This window comes from Chiloscyllium punctatum, chromosome 11 (genome assembly GCF_047496795.1).
Source record: "Chiloscyllium punctatum isolate Juve2018m chromosome 11, sChiPun1.3, whole genome shotgun sequence".
NCBI classification, from domain to species: Eukaryota; Metazoa; Chordata; class Chondrichthyes; order Orectolobiformes; family Hemiscylliidae; genus Chiloscyllium; species Chiloscyllium punctatum.
This window is the reverse complement of record NC_092749.1, coordinates 93,412,391-93,429,591: the sequence shown is the minus strand read 5'-3', so window position 1 is coordinate 93,429,591 and position 17,201 is coordinate 93,412,391. Positions and strand designations below refer to the sequence as shown.

At 41.5% G+C, this 17,201-nt stretch overlaps 1 protein-coding gene across 4 annotated transcripts in view; it reads right to left on the bottom strand.

Annotated features, from left to right (window-relative positions):
* Positions 1–17,201, bottom strand: part of ninl (ninein-like) — a 157,668-nt gene that overhangs the window by 100,357 nt on the left and 40,110 nt on the right. For all 4 annotated transcript variants that reach the window (XM_072581295.1, XM_072581297.1, XM_072581296.1 and 1 more), the window contains exon 6: positions 8,800–8,990. In XM_072581295.1, the coding sequence (XP_072437396.1) occupies positions 8,800–8,990 (191 nt within the window). The remainder of the gene's footprint in view (positions 1–8,799; positions 8,991–17,201) is intronic.

Below are 17,201 nucleotides of genomic sequence, written 5' to 3'. Positions count from 1 at the left end.
GGTGTAGGAGGGAGGGCTTCAGGTATTTGGACAATTAGACTGCATTCTGGGGAAGGTGGGACCTGTACAAGCAGGACGGGTTGCACCTGAACCAGAAGGGCACCAATATCCTGGGAGGTAGGTTTGCTAGCACTCTTCGGGGGGGGTTTAAACTAATTTGGCAGGGGGATGGGATCCGGACTTGTAGTCCAGCAAGTAGGTTAGCTGTTTTTCAGGATGTCCAAGAATGTAGGGAGGCTGTGGAGAAGGTAGCACTGACAGGGAATACTTGCAGACACAGAGATGGGTTCAAGTGTGTATACTTCAACGCAAGGAGTATCAGAAATAAGGTGGGTGAACTTAAGGCGTGGATTGGTACTTGGGACTACGATGTTGTGGCCATCACGGAAACGTGGATAGAAGAGGGACAGGAATGGTTGTTGGAGGTTCCTGGTTACAGATGTTTCAGTAAGATTAGGGAGGGTGGTCAAAAAGGAGGGGGGGTGGCATTGCTAATTAGAAATGGTATAACGGCTGCAGAAAGGCAGTTCGAGGGGGATCTGCCTTTGGAGGTAGTATGGGCTGAAGTCAGAAATAGGAAAGGTGCAGTCACCTTGTTGGGTGTTTACTATAGGCCCCCCAATAGCAGCAGAGATGTGGAGAAACAGATTGGGAAACAGATTTTGGAAAGGTGAAGAAGCCACAGGGTAGTAGTCATGGGCGATTTCAACTTCCCAAATATTGATTGGAAGCTCTTTAGATCAAGTAGATTAGACGGGGCGGTGTTTGTGCAGTGTGTCCAGGAAGCTTTTCTAACTCAGTATGTAGATTGTCCGACCAGAGTGGAGGCCATATTGGATTTGGTACTCGGTAACGAACCAGGACAAGTGATGGGCTTGTTAGTAGGTGAGCATTTGTGACGGTGACCACAATTCTGTGACTTTCACCTTGGTTATGGAGAGATAGGTGCATGCAACAGGGTAGATTTACAATTGGGGGAAGGGTAAATATGATGCTGCAAGACAGGATCCTGTCAGGGAAGGATATCATTGAAATGTGGAACTTTTTCAAGGAACAGATACGACATGTCCTTGATATGTATGTACCTGTCAGGCAGGAAAGAGATGGTCGTGTGAGGGAACCTTGGTTGACGAGGAAGGTTGAATGTCTTGTAAAGAGGAAGAAGGAGGCTTACATGAGGCTGAGGAAACAAGGTTCAGACAGAGCGTTGGAGGGATACAGGATAGCCAGGATGGAGCAGAAGAAAGGGATTAGGAGAGCTAAGAGAGGGCATGAAAAATCTTTGGCGGGTAGGATCAAGGATAACCCCAAGGCCTTTTGTGCATGTGAGAAACATGAGAATGACGAGAACGAGGGTAGGTCCGATCAAGGACAGTAGTGGGAGACTGTGTATTGAGTCGGAAGAGATAGGGGAGGTCTTGAATGAGTACTTTTCTTCAGTATTTACAAATGAGAGGGACCGTATTGTTGAAGAGGAAAGTATAAAACGGACTGGTAAGCTAGAGGAGATACTTGTTAGGAAGGAAGATGTGTTGGGCATTTTGAAAAACTGGAGGATAGACAAGTCCCCAGGCCTGACGGGATATATCCTAGGATTATGTGGGAAGCAAGAGAGGAAATTGCAGAGCTGTTGGCAATGATCTTTTCGTCTTCACTGTCAACAGGGGTGGTACCAGGGAACTGGAGAGTGGCGAATGTTGTGCCCCTGTTCAAAAAAGGGAATAGGGATAACCCCGGGAATTACAGGCCAGTTAGTCTTACTTCGGTGGTAGGCAAAGTAATGGAAAGGGTACTGAGGGATAGGATTTATGAGTATCTGGAAAGACACTGCTTGATTAGGGACAGCCAGCACGGATTTGAGAGGGGTAGGTCTTGCCTTACAAGTCTTATTGAATTCTTCGAGGAGGTGACCAAGCATGTGGATGAGGATAGAGCAGTGGATGTAGTGTACATAGATTTTAGTAAGGCATTTGATAAGGTTCCCCATGGTAGGCTTATGCGGAAAGTCAGGAGGCATGGGATAGTGGGAAATTTGGCCAGTTGGATAGAGAACTGGCTAACCGGTCAAAGTCAGAGAGTGGTGGTAGATGGTAAATATTCAGCCTGGAGCCCAGTTACAAGTGGAGTTCCGCAGGGATCAGTTCTGGGTCCTCTGCTGTTTGTAATTTTTATTAATGACTTGGATGAGGGAGTCGAAGGGTGGGTCAGTCAATTTGCAGACGATACGAAGATTGGTGGAGTTTTGGATAGTGAGGAGGGCTGTTGTCGGCTGCAAAGGGACTTAGATATGATGCAGAGCTGGGCTGTGGAGTGGCAGATGGAGTTCAACCCTGCCAAGTGTGAGGTTGTCCATTTTGGAAAGACAAATAAGAATGCAGAATATAGGGTTAACGGCAGGGTTCTTAGTAAGGTGGAGGAGCAGAGGGATCTTGGGGTCTATGTTCATAGATCTTTTAAAGTTGCCACTCAGGTGGATAGAGCTTGTAAGAAGGCCTATGGTGTATTAGCGTTCATTAGCAGAGGGACTGAATTCAAGAGTCGTGAGGTGATGTTGCAGCTGTACAGGACCTTGGTTAGGCCACATTTGGATTACTGTGTGCAGTTCTGGTCGCCTCACTTTAGGAAAGATGTGGAAGCTTTGGAGAGGGTGCAGAGGAGATTTACCAGGATGTTGCCTGGAATGGAGAATGGGTCGTACGAGGATAGGTTGAGAGTGCTAGGCCTTTTCTCATTGGACCGGTAAAGGATAAGGGGTGATTTGATAGAGGTTTATCAGATGATCAGGGGAATAGATAGAGTATACAGTCAGAAACTTTTTCCCCGGGTACAACAGAGTGTTACAAGGGGGTATAAATTTAAGCGGCAATTGGATAGGTACATGGATGGGTGCTTAAGCTAGGACAAATGTTCGGCACAACATTGTGGGCCGAAGGGCCTGTTCTGTGCTGTATTGTTCTATAAGATGAGGCGCTCCAGCATCTGCAGTCCTCACTTTCTCCTAGTTGATTTCCCCTTATCTGTCAATTTGACAATGTTTTTTCCCTAGGTAAAAACAATGACTGCAGATGCTGGAAACCAGATTCTGGATTAGTGGTGCTGGAAGAGTACAGAAGTTCAGGCAGCATCCAAGGAGCAGCGAAATCGATGTTTCGGGCAAAAGCCCTTCATCAGGAATAAATGCAGAGAGCCTGAAGCGTGGAGAGATAAGCTAGAGGAGGGTGGGAGTGGGGAGAAAGTAGCATAGAGTACAATAGGTGAATGAGGGAGGGAATGAAGGTTGATAGATCAGGGAGGAGAGGGTGGAGTGGATAGGTGGAAAAGGAGATAAGCAGGTAGGACAAGTCCAGACAAGTCATGGGGACAGTGCTGAGCTGGAAGTTTGGAAACAGGGTGAGGTGGGGGAAGGGGAAATAAGGAAACTGTTGAAGGCCACATTGATGCCCTGGGGTTGAAGTGTTCCGAGGCAGAAGATGAGGCGTTCTTCCTCCAGGCGTCTGGTGGTGAGGGAGCAGCGGTGAAGGAGGCCCAGGACATCCATGTCCTCAGCAGAGTGGGATGTGGAGTTTTTTCCCTGGAAGCTGTTGAAATGTGCAAATGGGCAACAGGGAGGCACAGGGTAACCACGTGAATGATGGAACCAACAGTTTCTTTATTTGACAAGTATTAAAGAAGAAACAGAGGAATGGCTGAGCAAGACATCAGATGAATTAGAATCAAATCAAAGATAGAAAGAGCAAATGCGTTAGATTGGTTTAAGAGGCAGAAAGAGAAAGAAACAGGAAGGGGAAAAATATTCATACACTAAATTTTAAAAATTTCAAAGAACAATTTATCACCAACAGAAATGCAGAAATAATTTGAGTGGGTTATTTTTCAAAACAGCGATTAATTAGCATGGCTAGGATATAAATCTCCACATTGAGAAGATATTAGTATGTTAACATGGCAGTTGTAACATTCAGCTGTGATTTTAACTGTTAATTTACATACAAATGCAACACTTCCTTGACAGTGTGCTGCCTTTATTGCAAGGTTTAGAGAGATGTCGGTGTTGGACTGGGGTGGACAAAGTTAAAAATCACAACACCAGGTCCAACAGGTTGATTTGGAAGCAGTAGCTTTCGGAGCACTGCTCCTTCATCAGGTGGTTATGGAGAATAAGATTCTAAGACACAGAATTTACAGCAAATGTTTACAGCCTCACAGGGAGTAAACACCTTCAGTACCTTTTTTGGGCTGACATGATACCAATTGTTAAAGTGCACTTGAGAATGTAACTTTTAAAAAATGTTTTGCGATTTACATATGAAAGAACTGAAACCAACATGGTCATTCTCAAAGATGAGAGACTTAAACACTCCAGATCTTTCTCAATATGTAATTTCAGTTACATCACACTGTAAACTTTTGCTATAAATTCTGTGTCTTACAATCTTATACTCCACAACCACCTAATGAAGGAGCAACACTCCAAAAGCTAGTGTTTCCAAATAAACCTGTTAGACTATAACCTGGTGTTGTGTGATTTGTAACGTTATTGCAAGGTACTGGGCGGCACAAAGGCACAGCAGTTAGCACTGCTGCTTCACAGTGCCAGAGACCCGGCTTCAATTCCCATCCCAAGCAACTGTCTGTGTGGAATTTGTACATTCTCCCCGTGTCTGCGTGGGTTTCCTCCGGGTGCTCCGGTTTCCTCCCACAATCCAAAAATGTGCAGGTTAGGTGAGTTGGCCATGCTAAATTGCCCGTAGTGTTAGGTGAAGGTGTAAATGTAGGGGAATGGGTCTGGGTGGGTTGCTCTTCGGCGGGTTGGTGTGGACTTGTTGGGCCGAAGGGCCTGTTTCCACACTGTAAGTAATCTAATATCTAAAAATGGAAAAGTAACACAAGTCATCCAGCAACTTGTGACAAGTCACCAGGTATTGTTTTTACACCACAAGTTATACATTGATAATAGGTGAGCACCATTAAACTCACCATCATTCCAATAAAACCATAGCACTAACGAAGTTAAAAATCACACAACACCAGGTTATAGTCAAACAGGTTTATTTGGAAGCACTAGCTTTCAGAGCGCTGCTTCATCAGGTGGTTATGGAATATAAGATCTTAAGACACGTAACTTATAGCAAACATTTACAGTGTGATGTAAGAAATTGTATATTGAAAAAGGCCTGGATTGTTTTTAAGTCTCTCATCTTTCAGAATGAACATGTTGGTTTCAGTTCTTTCATATGTAAATTGCAGAACTTTTTAAAAGTTATATTCTCAAGTGAACTTTAACAATTGGTGTTATGTCAGCCCAGATAATGCATTTAAGGTGTGAGGTGCCCTGTGCGAGACTGTCTGTGCCACAATATTCAGACCGATTCTAATCTAAAAACTGGATTTACAAAATTTTACATGGATCCATGCAGTTTTTGAGCAAAATAAAATGTAATTCTGCAAGTACAAATTCACCCCACAAACTTCTATGTGTGTAAAGGGGTATACGTCTATGAGAGGGTGTGTGTGCACGTTAGAGTGTGGGAATGTAGGTGTATATGTGTGAGCCTATGAGAGAGAGCTTGTGTCTGAGAGAGGATCTGCATGTGAGGGTGTGGGTGTGAGTGTATAGTGCAGTAGGGTCACCTGTAGTGTGACATGAATCCAGGTGAACTCACTGCACTATACACACGCACCCTATCTCATACACTCCCACACTCTCTCACAGACACTCATAACCACACCCCCGCTCCCCACAAAAGCACACCCACATGCACACACACATGTTTGTGGAGTGAATTTGTACTTGCAGAATTACATTTTATTTTGCCCAAAAATCGCATGAATCCATGTAAGATTCTCTCAATTCGTTTTTTTAGATTAGAATCAGTCTGAACATTCTGTTCATTCTAAAAGATGAGAGACTTAAACAACACAGGTCTTTTTCAATATACAATTTCAGTTACATCGCACTGTCAACATTTGCTATAAATTCCGTCTCTTACAATCTTGTATTCCACAACCACCTGATGAAGGAGCAACGATCCGAAAGTTAGTGCTTCCAAATAAACCTGTTGGACTATAACCTGGTGTTGTGTGATTTTTAACTTTGTCCACCCCAGTCCAACTCATAAATCATGATCTCCATATCATAACATTAACAGCTATGCACAGTCAGAAAGGAGAGAGTGAGTATATAGTTTGGGGAATTTGATGGGAATACAGCAATTCAGTGCAGAGGGGAAGAGGTGCTTTTTGCTTGTTTTTTCGGTTCATAGTTTGCAAGATCTTTTTCCCAGTATAAATGGATGCCCAATGGTTAGCACTGCTGCCTCACGCTGCCTTGGTCACTGTCTGCAGGGAGTTTGCCCACGTTCTTCCCATATCTACGCAGATTTCAGCTCAGTGCTCCAGTCTCCTCCCACAGTCCAAAGATGTGCAGATTATGTAGATTGGTCATGCTAAATTGCCCCGTGGTGTGTTAGCAATGGCAAATGCAGGATAGGGTGGGAGTGAGGACTGGGAGGATTGCTCTTCGGAGAGTCAGTACAGACCTTATGGGTCAAATGGTCTCTTTCTGTAGGGATTCTATTAGGGACCCAACACAAAAGAAAGAGTGACCTCACAGGAGAACAGCAACTTCATTAATTGGTGATAGCGACTAATTAAGCGATTATAGGTTACTTTCAGATTGAACTGTGCCTGGAGGATCATCAACTCGGTGAAAGACGCTCTTTGGTCTGTCCGAAACCTGTTGATCTTCCAGCTGAAGGAGCTGACCCCGACTGAGTTTTGCGGACTGGCACTTTCCAAGGTCCAGGATTACGTGTTGAGGGACGTGCTGAAGCTTGGGGCAGCTGTCGCCAATGCGAGGTGGGGAAAGACCACCGTGTAACGTCTGCCTGCCAAAGAACAGGGGGCCCACGCAGTAAGTGGGCTCCACTGACACCTAACCTAAATATATGGATACTAAATGTACAGACCTGTATATACCAATGATTACCCGATCTCTGTATGCAAAGAAATGGAATGTTTATGTATGTATGGCGTGACCAATTGTACAGATCATCAAAATAATTTATGAATAAATTTTGAAATATATTTTTGAAATAAAAAAAGTATTTACAGGTTACAAACTAAAATAACAGTAGGAAACCTTTTAAAAATTAAGAACTAAGTAAATAAAATAGAAATGCAGGGCCAGGTGATGTGTTGTACCTGCATGATGTGGGAGCTGCTGAATCCAATTGTGGTTTGTAGCGGCCACATCTGTGATAATTGTTAATTGCTTAAGGGACTCCGACTCAATTGTTCAGCTGGAATCTGAACTTCAAAAACTGTGACACATCAGGGAAGGGCAGAGTTACCTGGATGCTGTGCTTCAGGAGACAGTCACATCCCTTAGATTAACTACCTCAAATTCAATCAGTGGTCAGAGACAGGTGGGTGTGACTATGAGGGAGGCAGCTAGAGGGATCCAGAACGTTGTGGTGTCGGACCCTCAGCCCTTGAGCTTGTCTAACAGGTTTGAGATTCTTGCTCTCTGGTGGATGACAGAGAGATTGGAGAGAGGATAAGCAAACTGACCTTAGCACCATGGTAGAGGGAGCTATGTTCATAACATAGATAGTGCTGTTAATGTTTAAAATTCCCTATTAGGTTTGAAGGGGGGGTCACTGGACCAGAAACATTAACTCTGCTTTCTCTCCATAGGTGCTGCCAAACCTCCTGAGATTGTCCAACTATTTTGGTTTTTGATTCTGATTTCCAGCAACTGCAGTTGTTTGTTTTTTTTGGAATTAGAGAGATTCTTGATTAGTAAGGGGATCAAGGGTTATGGAGAGATGCAGGAGAATGGAGTTGAGAAATATATCAGCCATGGTCAGATGGTGAAGGAGGCTCAATGGGCAGAATGGGCTAATTCTACTCCAATATCTTCTGCTTTAACACTTCAGCATTCAATGGCTGGCTTCCATTCAATTTTGGTTGCAATTCTGTTGTAGGCAAACTTGTAGATTTAAACTGGAAATCAAACATCAGCACCCAAAAGTATTACATTTATATGAATCATATAATTTTCTGAGATCAGAGCTATTTTGTTTTATTCATTCATCGCTGGCTAGCTCAGCATTTAATGCCTACCCTTTAGTATTCTAGGGAAGGTGGTGGTGAGCTGCCTCCTTGAAACTGCAGTCTTTGACGTGTAGCCACACCCAAAATGCTGTTAGGTAGGGGTGCTGGCTGATCTGTGCAGTCTCATTCCTTTATTTAGGATTTTGTCCAGGTTGAGGACCTTACTCGGCCATTTCAGACAGCAGACAAGAATCAACCACATTACTGTAGATCTGGAGTACATGTAGACCAGGTGAGGACAACAAATCTCCCACCCAAAAGGACATCTGTGAAATAGATGCTTTTTTATGACAATCAACAATGGCACATAGTTGCTATCAAACTGGCATTTAACTGTAGATTTTTAAAAATGGAATTCAAAATTTTCTATTTGTAACGGCACAACTTGAATTTGTATTCAGAACATTAACCTGTGACAGTGGATTATTCGTGTAGTGAATTACAGCTGCAACCTTCACTCCATATCTAAATCAACATCAAAAAATCAGTAGCTCTGATCTAACCAATACAGGAATATAGGAAATTACAATTAGATTGTGGGAATAATTTCTCAGCTCACTCAACTCAAGGAAATTGAAGATAGTTAGAAAATATTCTAGGTCCCTAATGTACATAGTTGGAAGATTTGTCAACAACACGCATTTACAGTAAAGATAAATTAAGTTTAGTTAACACACATACTGTGTCTTTGAGGTCCTTTAGGCCAATGTTGCTGCAGACTGTTGGCAATTCCTCCCTGCTGAGGTAGCCGTTCTTCCCTACTCCCAATTCATCCCAGATGGCTTGAACGTGGTTTTCTGTAGCTTCAGAATAAGGAGTGGAGGACCTCCTGGGACTGTCAAAACCATCAGGATTCCAACTGTTCAATTGACCTAATTGGAAATTTTAAACATAAACCCAGCACTTATCAGTGTTTACAATTTTCATAGATAACTTTAGAGAAAGAATGTTTAACTGGGACATGTCAAAACTAAGTCATAAAGCAAAGTCATTGTGAATGCACTATCCAATTAGTCTCCTGTTCCCTCTCGCCTACTGTGCAGTATATGTTACTTTTTCAAACATTGTATGTGTCTAATGTTTGTTAGGAAGTTACTATTGAATCCACGACACCCTCTTTCTTGGCAGTCTATACAGCCTATGGCATAAGATTACACATAGGCAGAAGTGAAGATCCGAGGCTCCCAGCCTCATTCCTAATGAAGGACTTTTGCCCGAAACGTCGATTCTCCTGCTCCTCCAATGCTGCTTGACCTGCTGTGCTTTTCCAGCACTACACTCTCGACATAAAATTACACATCTGCCTTCTAGCCCTTTTTGCCACGTATAGTGCCTTCAACCTACAGCTATAATTTATCAAGCCTGCTGCCAGTGGAAACAGTGTTTTTCCTAAAGTTCCTCCAAAGTTTTGCTCATTTGTAATAAATATCTCCTCAAATCTCTGCTGCAGGGTTAGTTTTATGTTTTTTATTTATCATGGGGTGTGGGCATTACTAACTAGGCCCCCCCGATAGTCCAAGAGAATGCGATGGAGGTGCCGTCTCCTTGAATCACTGAAGTTGCCCTGGTGTAGGAAGTGCTGTTAGGAAGGTTGTTCCAAAATTTCTATATTGTTCCATGTCAGGCTGTTATGTAATAAATAGGGGAACATGCAACTAATAGTGTTCTTACTGTGATGTAAAATGTGGGACTAACAAGTTTTAACGTTAATTCTGGTAAACTTGAATTTCGGTTTTGAGTTAGTAACTTGTGGGTCTGTCTGGCTAAAGTTAATAATTATTTTTAAGTATTTTTGCAACCTTGGCAATTTCTTCTAAAGTCTGGCTGTAGATTGTATGGATTATGTGCACAATGGACTTTTCATTTGTTTAGATTGTTTGCGATCTAGTATGGTGTAAATTACAGGGCAAAAAGATTTCATAGAGCTCTGGAATCTGGATTTTTAAAAATAAGCTTAAAGCAAACGCCCATAACTGAGAAACTTTTTACTTTCACTTTTGACATTGGACAGTGTCATTCTGTGAAGACTCTGGTATAGGATTAAGTTAAAAACTACACAACACCAGATTATAAACCAACAGATTTCATTGGAAGCACAAGCTTTCTGAACGAGGAGCAGCGCTACAAAAGCTAGTGCTTCCAATTAAACCTGTTGGACTATAACATGATGTTGTGAGATTTTTAACTTTGTCCACCCCAGTCCAACACAGGCATCGCCAAATCATGACTGGCATAGGATGGCTGTGTAGAGCAGTGCTCCCAAAGAGGGAATGAAAGATTTAGTGAATTAGATTACCTTGGAGTGAAAAGTAAGTGTTCATCCGAGACCAGAAGTATAAAAACTTCAAAAGGTTACTTAAAACAGAACCTCAGGAGTGTGCTGACTCCAGGAAGAAGCTATCTACATTTCCATGCTAAGCCTTGAAGCTATGTGACTTAAACATACTAAGTGTTAGATACACAGTTTCCAGTGAGAGTATTATATAAGTGGTGTTGTTAGGAATTTACTGGAGTGTTTACAAAAGGGGTTTTGTTTCTTTTTTTCAAATTATATAGGGGGGCTTTCGGAATAATGGAATTATATTTTTACAGCTTGTAAAATGTTTGCATTTTTTTTTGAATATGTAGTTTAGATTATTCCATTTTATCTTTTTTTTATAATAAACTTCCATTTGTTATCAAGACAAAATCTGCAGCATTGAATGTTTATGTTACTGTCAGGGACCATTTGCCTAAAACCAAAACAAAAAAATGGGATCCATCAAACCAGGTTCCTGACATGTCCAGTCGTAACATTTGCTGGGATCATAACACTGCATCTGCTGCCTTTGTCCTTCTAGATGGTAGGGGTGGGGGAGTATGGAAGGTGCTGCTGAAGATGGCTGGACAAATTGTTGCACTGCATCTTTTAGATGGTTCACACAACTACCACTGTGCAGGGGTGATGAAGGGAGTGAATGTTGAAGGTGCTGCAGAGGATGCCAAACAATTGGATTGCTTTACCTTGGATGGTATCAAGCTTCCTTGTACTTCCAAGTACTATTGGAACCCCACCGGTCTAGGCAAGCAGAGTCTATTCCATCGCACTCCAGACTTGTGCCTTGTAGATGACGGACGCATTTTGGATAATCAGGAGTTGGGTTCCTTGCCACAGAATTCCTAACTGCTGACTTGCGCTTGTAGCCATGGTATTTACTGTATATGAGTAGTCGAGTTCAGTTTCTGGTCAATAACAATCTCTAGGGTGTTGATAGCTTCTCTAGTATCTCCAAACTAAAGTCCCTCTTCCCTGATACTATTCTGACAGATTTCCTCTAAACCTACGTCAAGGGCTTGAAATCATTCCTAAAGTGGGGTGCCCAGAATTGTACACAATACTCCTGCTGAATTCCAAACCAAACAAATTCAAGAAGGTTAACACAACTATCTCTCTATTGCACTCAATTGTGTTATTAGTAAATATCCCAAGTTGTTTCATTAAACAAGAAGCAGAGTAAAAATTGTCTAAATCTCAACATTTTCTATCCTTCAAAATAAAACAAAAACATTCCACCACTTTGAAAAAAACACACTACATTCCACGTGATCATAGAGTTGACAAAAGACTTTCCTTTAACTCTGCCATTGTAAACAGTATCCTTCCAAAACAAGGGCACAACTGCAACAGAATCACAAGGGTCAGAAAATACAAAAGAACTACTTACTATATTCATGAGGGACAATCCCTGGCACCCACCTATCCCTATGGTTATGTACATGTTCCAAGTCTAATTCAAAGTGTAGAACACTGTGGAAATCTAGAGTAATATTTTGTTGCTGTTTAACTTGCTTCTCAAACGTCCTTAGGTGGAACAAAGGGGAGGGAGGATGCAAACAGGCCAAAATTGGAGTGTAGAAATCTCCGGGGGTTGCAGAACTGACAGAGGTTACAGAGATAGGGAGGGGAGAGGTCATGGATAAATTTAAACACAAGGATGAGAATTTTAAAATAAAAGGCATTGCCAGGGATGTTGAGTGAGCAGGATTTGATACAAGTTAGTACATAGACAGTAGAGTTTTAGTTGAAATCAGATTGCGGGGGAGTGGGGCAACCCAGAGAACACTGGAAGAATAAAGTCCAGAAGACTTTTTAATTTTAAATTTGTTCATGGAAAGTTGGCTTCACTGGCTAATCCAGCATTTATTGCCTATGCTCCTGGGATGGTGGTGGTAAGTTGCCTTCTTTATTTGGTTTAGGTACACACACAATGCTATCAGAAAGACTGTCTCAGGATTTTGACCTCATGAATCTGAAATGACAGCAATATACTCCCAAGTCTCGGTGGTGAATAGCTTGGAGGGGAACTTGCACATGGTACTGTTCTTAAGTATCTGCAACCTAAGACACCTTGGTGAATTTCTGTAGTGCATCAGATAAATGATACACACTAGGCAAAAGTGAGGACTGCAGATGCTGGAAATCAGAGTCTAGATTAAAATGGTGCTGGAAAAGCACAGGTCAGGCAGCATCCGAGGAGCAGGGAAATCAACGTTTCGGGCAAAAGCCCTTCTCCGATGCTGCCTGACCTGCTATGCTTTTCCAGCACCACTCTAATCTAAATGATACAAACTGCCATTACTGAGCATTAGTGGTGGGGAGGAATGGATGTTTGCAATGTGGTGCCAATCAAATGGGCTGCTTGGTCATGGATGATGTCAAACTTCTTGAGTGTTGTTAGAGCTGCATCCATCCAGACAACTGACAGTATTTCATCACACTCCTGACTTGTGTCTTGTGTCTTGTAAATGATAGACAAGTTTCAGGAATCAGGAAATGAGTTATTTGCTGCAGTGTTACTAGCCTCTGATCTGCTTTTGTAGCCAGTCTTGATATGTTTGGTTCATAAGGTATGGGACCTGAATTAGGCATTAAGTCTGTTTCACCATTTGAATATGGTGGATGTGCTACTCGCCCCCATTTTCGTGCCTTCTCCCCATAATCCTTCATCCCATTACCAATTAAAGGTCTGTCTAACTCGCCCTTAAATTTACTCACTGTCCCAGCACCCACTGCACTTTGGGATAGCAAATTCCACAGATTCCACACCTTTTGGGAGAAATAGTTTCTCCTCAATTATATTAAATTTGCTATCTCTCATCCCAGAATGCCCCACAACAGGAAGCATCCACATTTATTTTATTCACACCTTTTATCAACTTGAATACCTCAATTTAATCTCCCCTCTTTCTTCTAAATTCAAGAGGTTATAGGCCTAAACTGTTCAATCTTTCTTCATACGACAAATCCCTCATCTTTGGAATCAATCTAGTGAACCTACTCTAAACTGCCTCCAATGCCATTACATCTTTTCTCAAACAAGGGGACCAAAACTGTGCACAACATCTCAGGTGTGGTCTCACCAATGCCTTGTATAGTTGAAACAATACTTCCTTACTTTTATATTCTATTCCTTTAGCGATAAAAGCTAACATCCAGTTCAGTTGCTGGTCAGCAGTAACCCCCAAGATGTTGACAGTGCAGATTTCATCAATGGCAATGTCATTGAATGTTGAAAGACAATGATTTGATTCTTTCTTGTTAGGATGGTCATTGCTTGACACTGTATGGTATGTATTACTTGCCATTTTTCAGCCCAAACCTGGATATTGTCCAAGTTTTGCTGCATTTGGGTCTGGATTATCTTCATATCTGAGGAATTGTGAATGATGCTGAATATTTTGTAATCATCAGCAAACAACCCCATTTGTGACCTTTTGGCTGAGGAAGCAGGCGAAATGGTTGGGCCTAGAATACTACACTGAATAACTTCTGCAGAGATATCCTGGAACTGAGATGACTTGACTTCTAACAACCACAATCGTCTTCCTTTGTGCGAGACAGGACTCCAGCCAGTGGGGAGTTTTCGTTCCGATGCCCATTGACTTTAACCTTTGTACAGCTCATTGATGCCACGCTCAGTCAAACAAAGCCTTGCTGTCAAGGGTAGTCAGTCTCACCTAACCTCTGGAATTCAGATTTTGTCCATTTTTTGGACCAAATTGGAATAATGTCAGGAGCTGAGTAACCCTGGCAGAATCTGAACTGAGCTTCAGTGAGCAGGTTATTGCTAAAGCATGTGCTGCTTGGTAACACTGTTAATGACACTATCCATCACTGTGCTGACAAGAGTAGACTGATGGGGCGACAATTGGCTGGGTTGAAAGTGTCCTGCTGTTTATGGACAACACATAACTGAGTAATTTTCTACAATGTTGGGTAGATGCCGTTGCTATTGCTGAACTGGAACAGTTTGGCTAGAGATAGGGGCACAGCAAATTCTGGAGCAAAACTCTTCAGTTACTTTTACTAGAAGATCTCAGGGCTCATAGCCTTTTCAGTATTCAGTATTTCAGCTATTTGTTGATGTCATATGGAATGAGTTGAATTGGCTATTTATGGAAATTTCATAGTCAGTGAGTTGTTTATTTACCCACCATCATTTATGACTACATGTGGCAGGCCTATGGAATTTTGATCTGATCCAAAGTTGTGGAACTGTTTTAGTTCTTTCACTTGCTGTTTACGCTGTTTGACATGCAACTATTCTACTTTATAGCTTCACCAGTTTTTTAGCATGATGCTGCTCCTGGCATTCCCTCCTGCACTCCATTGAACCAAGGTCAATTCCCTGGCTTGATGGGGTGGGGGGAATATGTTGGGCCATGAGGTTGCAGTCTGTGTTTGAACACGATTCTGCTGCTGCTGATGGCCCACACGCGTCATCATTCCCAATTTTGAACAGCTAGACATATTCAAAATCTATCCCATTTAACACAGTGATAGTGCTGTACAATACAATGGAGGAGAACGTCAACGCAAAGATGAAACTTCACCTCCACAAGGATGATGTAGGGGTCATTTCTTCTGACACTGTTATGTATAGATGCTTGGTGAAGATGGATGGACAAGGGTGTTAAGGGCAGTACATGGTAATCAGAAAAGGGTCTTCCTTCCTCATAAAACTTCATGGAGTCCAGAGTCAGTGTTAAGAGCCCCCCTCCAAATTGCATACACTGTGCTGTCAATTCTGCCGAATCTGTACTGCCAGTCGATCAGAGATGATCATGGTGTTTTCTGGGAGATTTTCTATAAAGGTACAATACTGAGAATTTAACATTGTCAGGTTCTTGCTTGACTAGTGTAAGAGACATTTTCAATCCCTAAATTTGACACTAGCCCCCAGAGATTAGATACTAGGCCATTTTGGAGAGCAATTAAGAGTCAAGCGCATTACAGTGGATCTGGAATCATATGTAGACCAAACCAGGTATGGACAGTAGATTTCCTATCCTAAAGGATATTAGTGAACCAGATGGGTTTTTACAACAAACAACAGTTCATAGTGAACCCAATCTCCAATATGAAACATATAACCTAAACATGTTAACATAAAATAAGAACAGAAATTTTGGAAATATTCAACAAGTCAGCAATTGTGAAAGGAGAATTTCAGTTTCCAGCAACCTCAATACTTTGCTTCTGCATGCTTTAGTAATCCTGATTGATAAATTTGAACCCCTTCAAAAGTGAGTGTTGTATTTTGTGAAACAATGGAAAGCCTATTTTCCTCAGACTCTTAAGTTTTAACATCTGAAGATTAGCTTTAATCAGAACATCAGGACACTTCATGTGTATTTCACATTTCAATACTTAGAAGTATATTTTTATATTGATTAAAATATTTAAAGGTTTATCACATCGGCATTTCCTCCTTCCTGACCCTAGTCTTCTGCATCTTGATATTACCTTCACCATACTACACTGGAGCAAAACAATGGTGTTATTTAGTGAAAGGGAAGAATCATAGGAACAAGAGCAGCTGTCGTGCCCACATCTGTTGTGCCACTGAATTGGGTCATGGCTGTTCCTCTACTCCATACCCCTTTGACTCTTATCCAACAGAAATCTATCGCAGGTTTGAAATCCCAATTGACTTCACTTCAACAAGCCTTTTAGGAGTAAAGGGAGTTATACTACCTTGTTTCTGACAAAACACTTACTGATTTGACCTCTAAATGACCTAGCTTTGATTTTAAGGTTTATGCACCACTATTTTTGATATTCCAAAAAGATAAAGCTTCTCTGTATCTGTGTTATCGAAACCCTCCATCACCTTAAACATTGAATCACTCCTCAACTTTCTGAACTCAAGAGAATACAACCCAAAGTAAATGCACTTGTCCTCATGATTTAGTTCTTTAAGATGTTAGGGCTGGGTTCTGCAGCATTGTCAATATACAGCAAGGTGTAACTCAACGTTAACTGTTGAACAGTTATTATCTAAAAATTCTCCACAAATAACAAATCCAGTTTTATCAAATCACCAGTAGCAGGTGGGACAGGGTTTGGGTAATGCCACAAGTCTCTCTAGGATACTGTTCTGTCTACCCTCCATTACCAGAACAGGATTAGCAGAGCCCTGAAAACAAGCTGAACTATCACAAGAAAGGGCGAAGAGACAAGTGGAAATACATACCAGCTCTGAAATGGCTGTGAAAAATAACTTGCAATAAGATGGGTTCTGTACAAAGTGATTGTAATTTAGAATCACAGAACAAAGCAAGTACAATTCTGTAATCTACTTATTTGTCCTTTTATATAAAGTAAATTTCCATTAGCTTGAGGGATATTTTAATAGTAAGCCACATCACGAGATGTAGATACCAATAGTTGATAAAGAACAAATAATATTCTCAGTGTCTTAGCTTAGTTGCCTAGTAACTGGGCAAGATTAATATATTATGAAACAGAGTTACAAAGCTATTATAAAAATTAGCTGTCTATACAGCTGTGCCTTCTAGTAATCAACAGGACCCAGCTTTGTCATCACTATGGAACTTGGGGAAATAGTTTTCATCTTTTACTCACACTAACAGCTGTATTATATTGTCAAGGCAGAGCAGACAGCCAGGATTAATTTGATACTCAAGATTTTTTTGTTGCAATACGCATTAGTTTACAGAAAATTTGAGTAAACAAAATCCTATAAAATTAGTGAAATAAAGAAAACAGAATTTGAATTGACCGTACAAATATTCTTCCT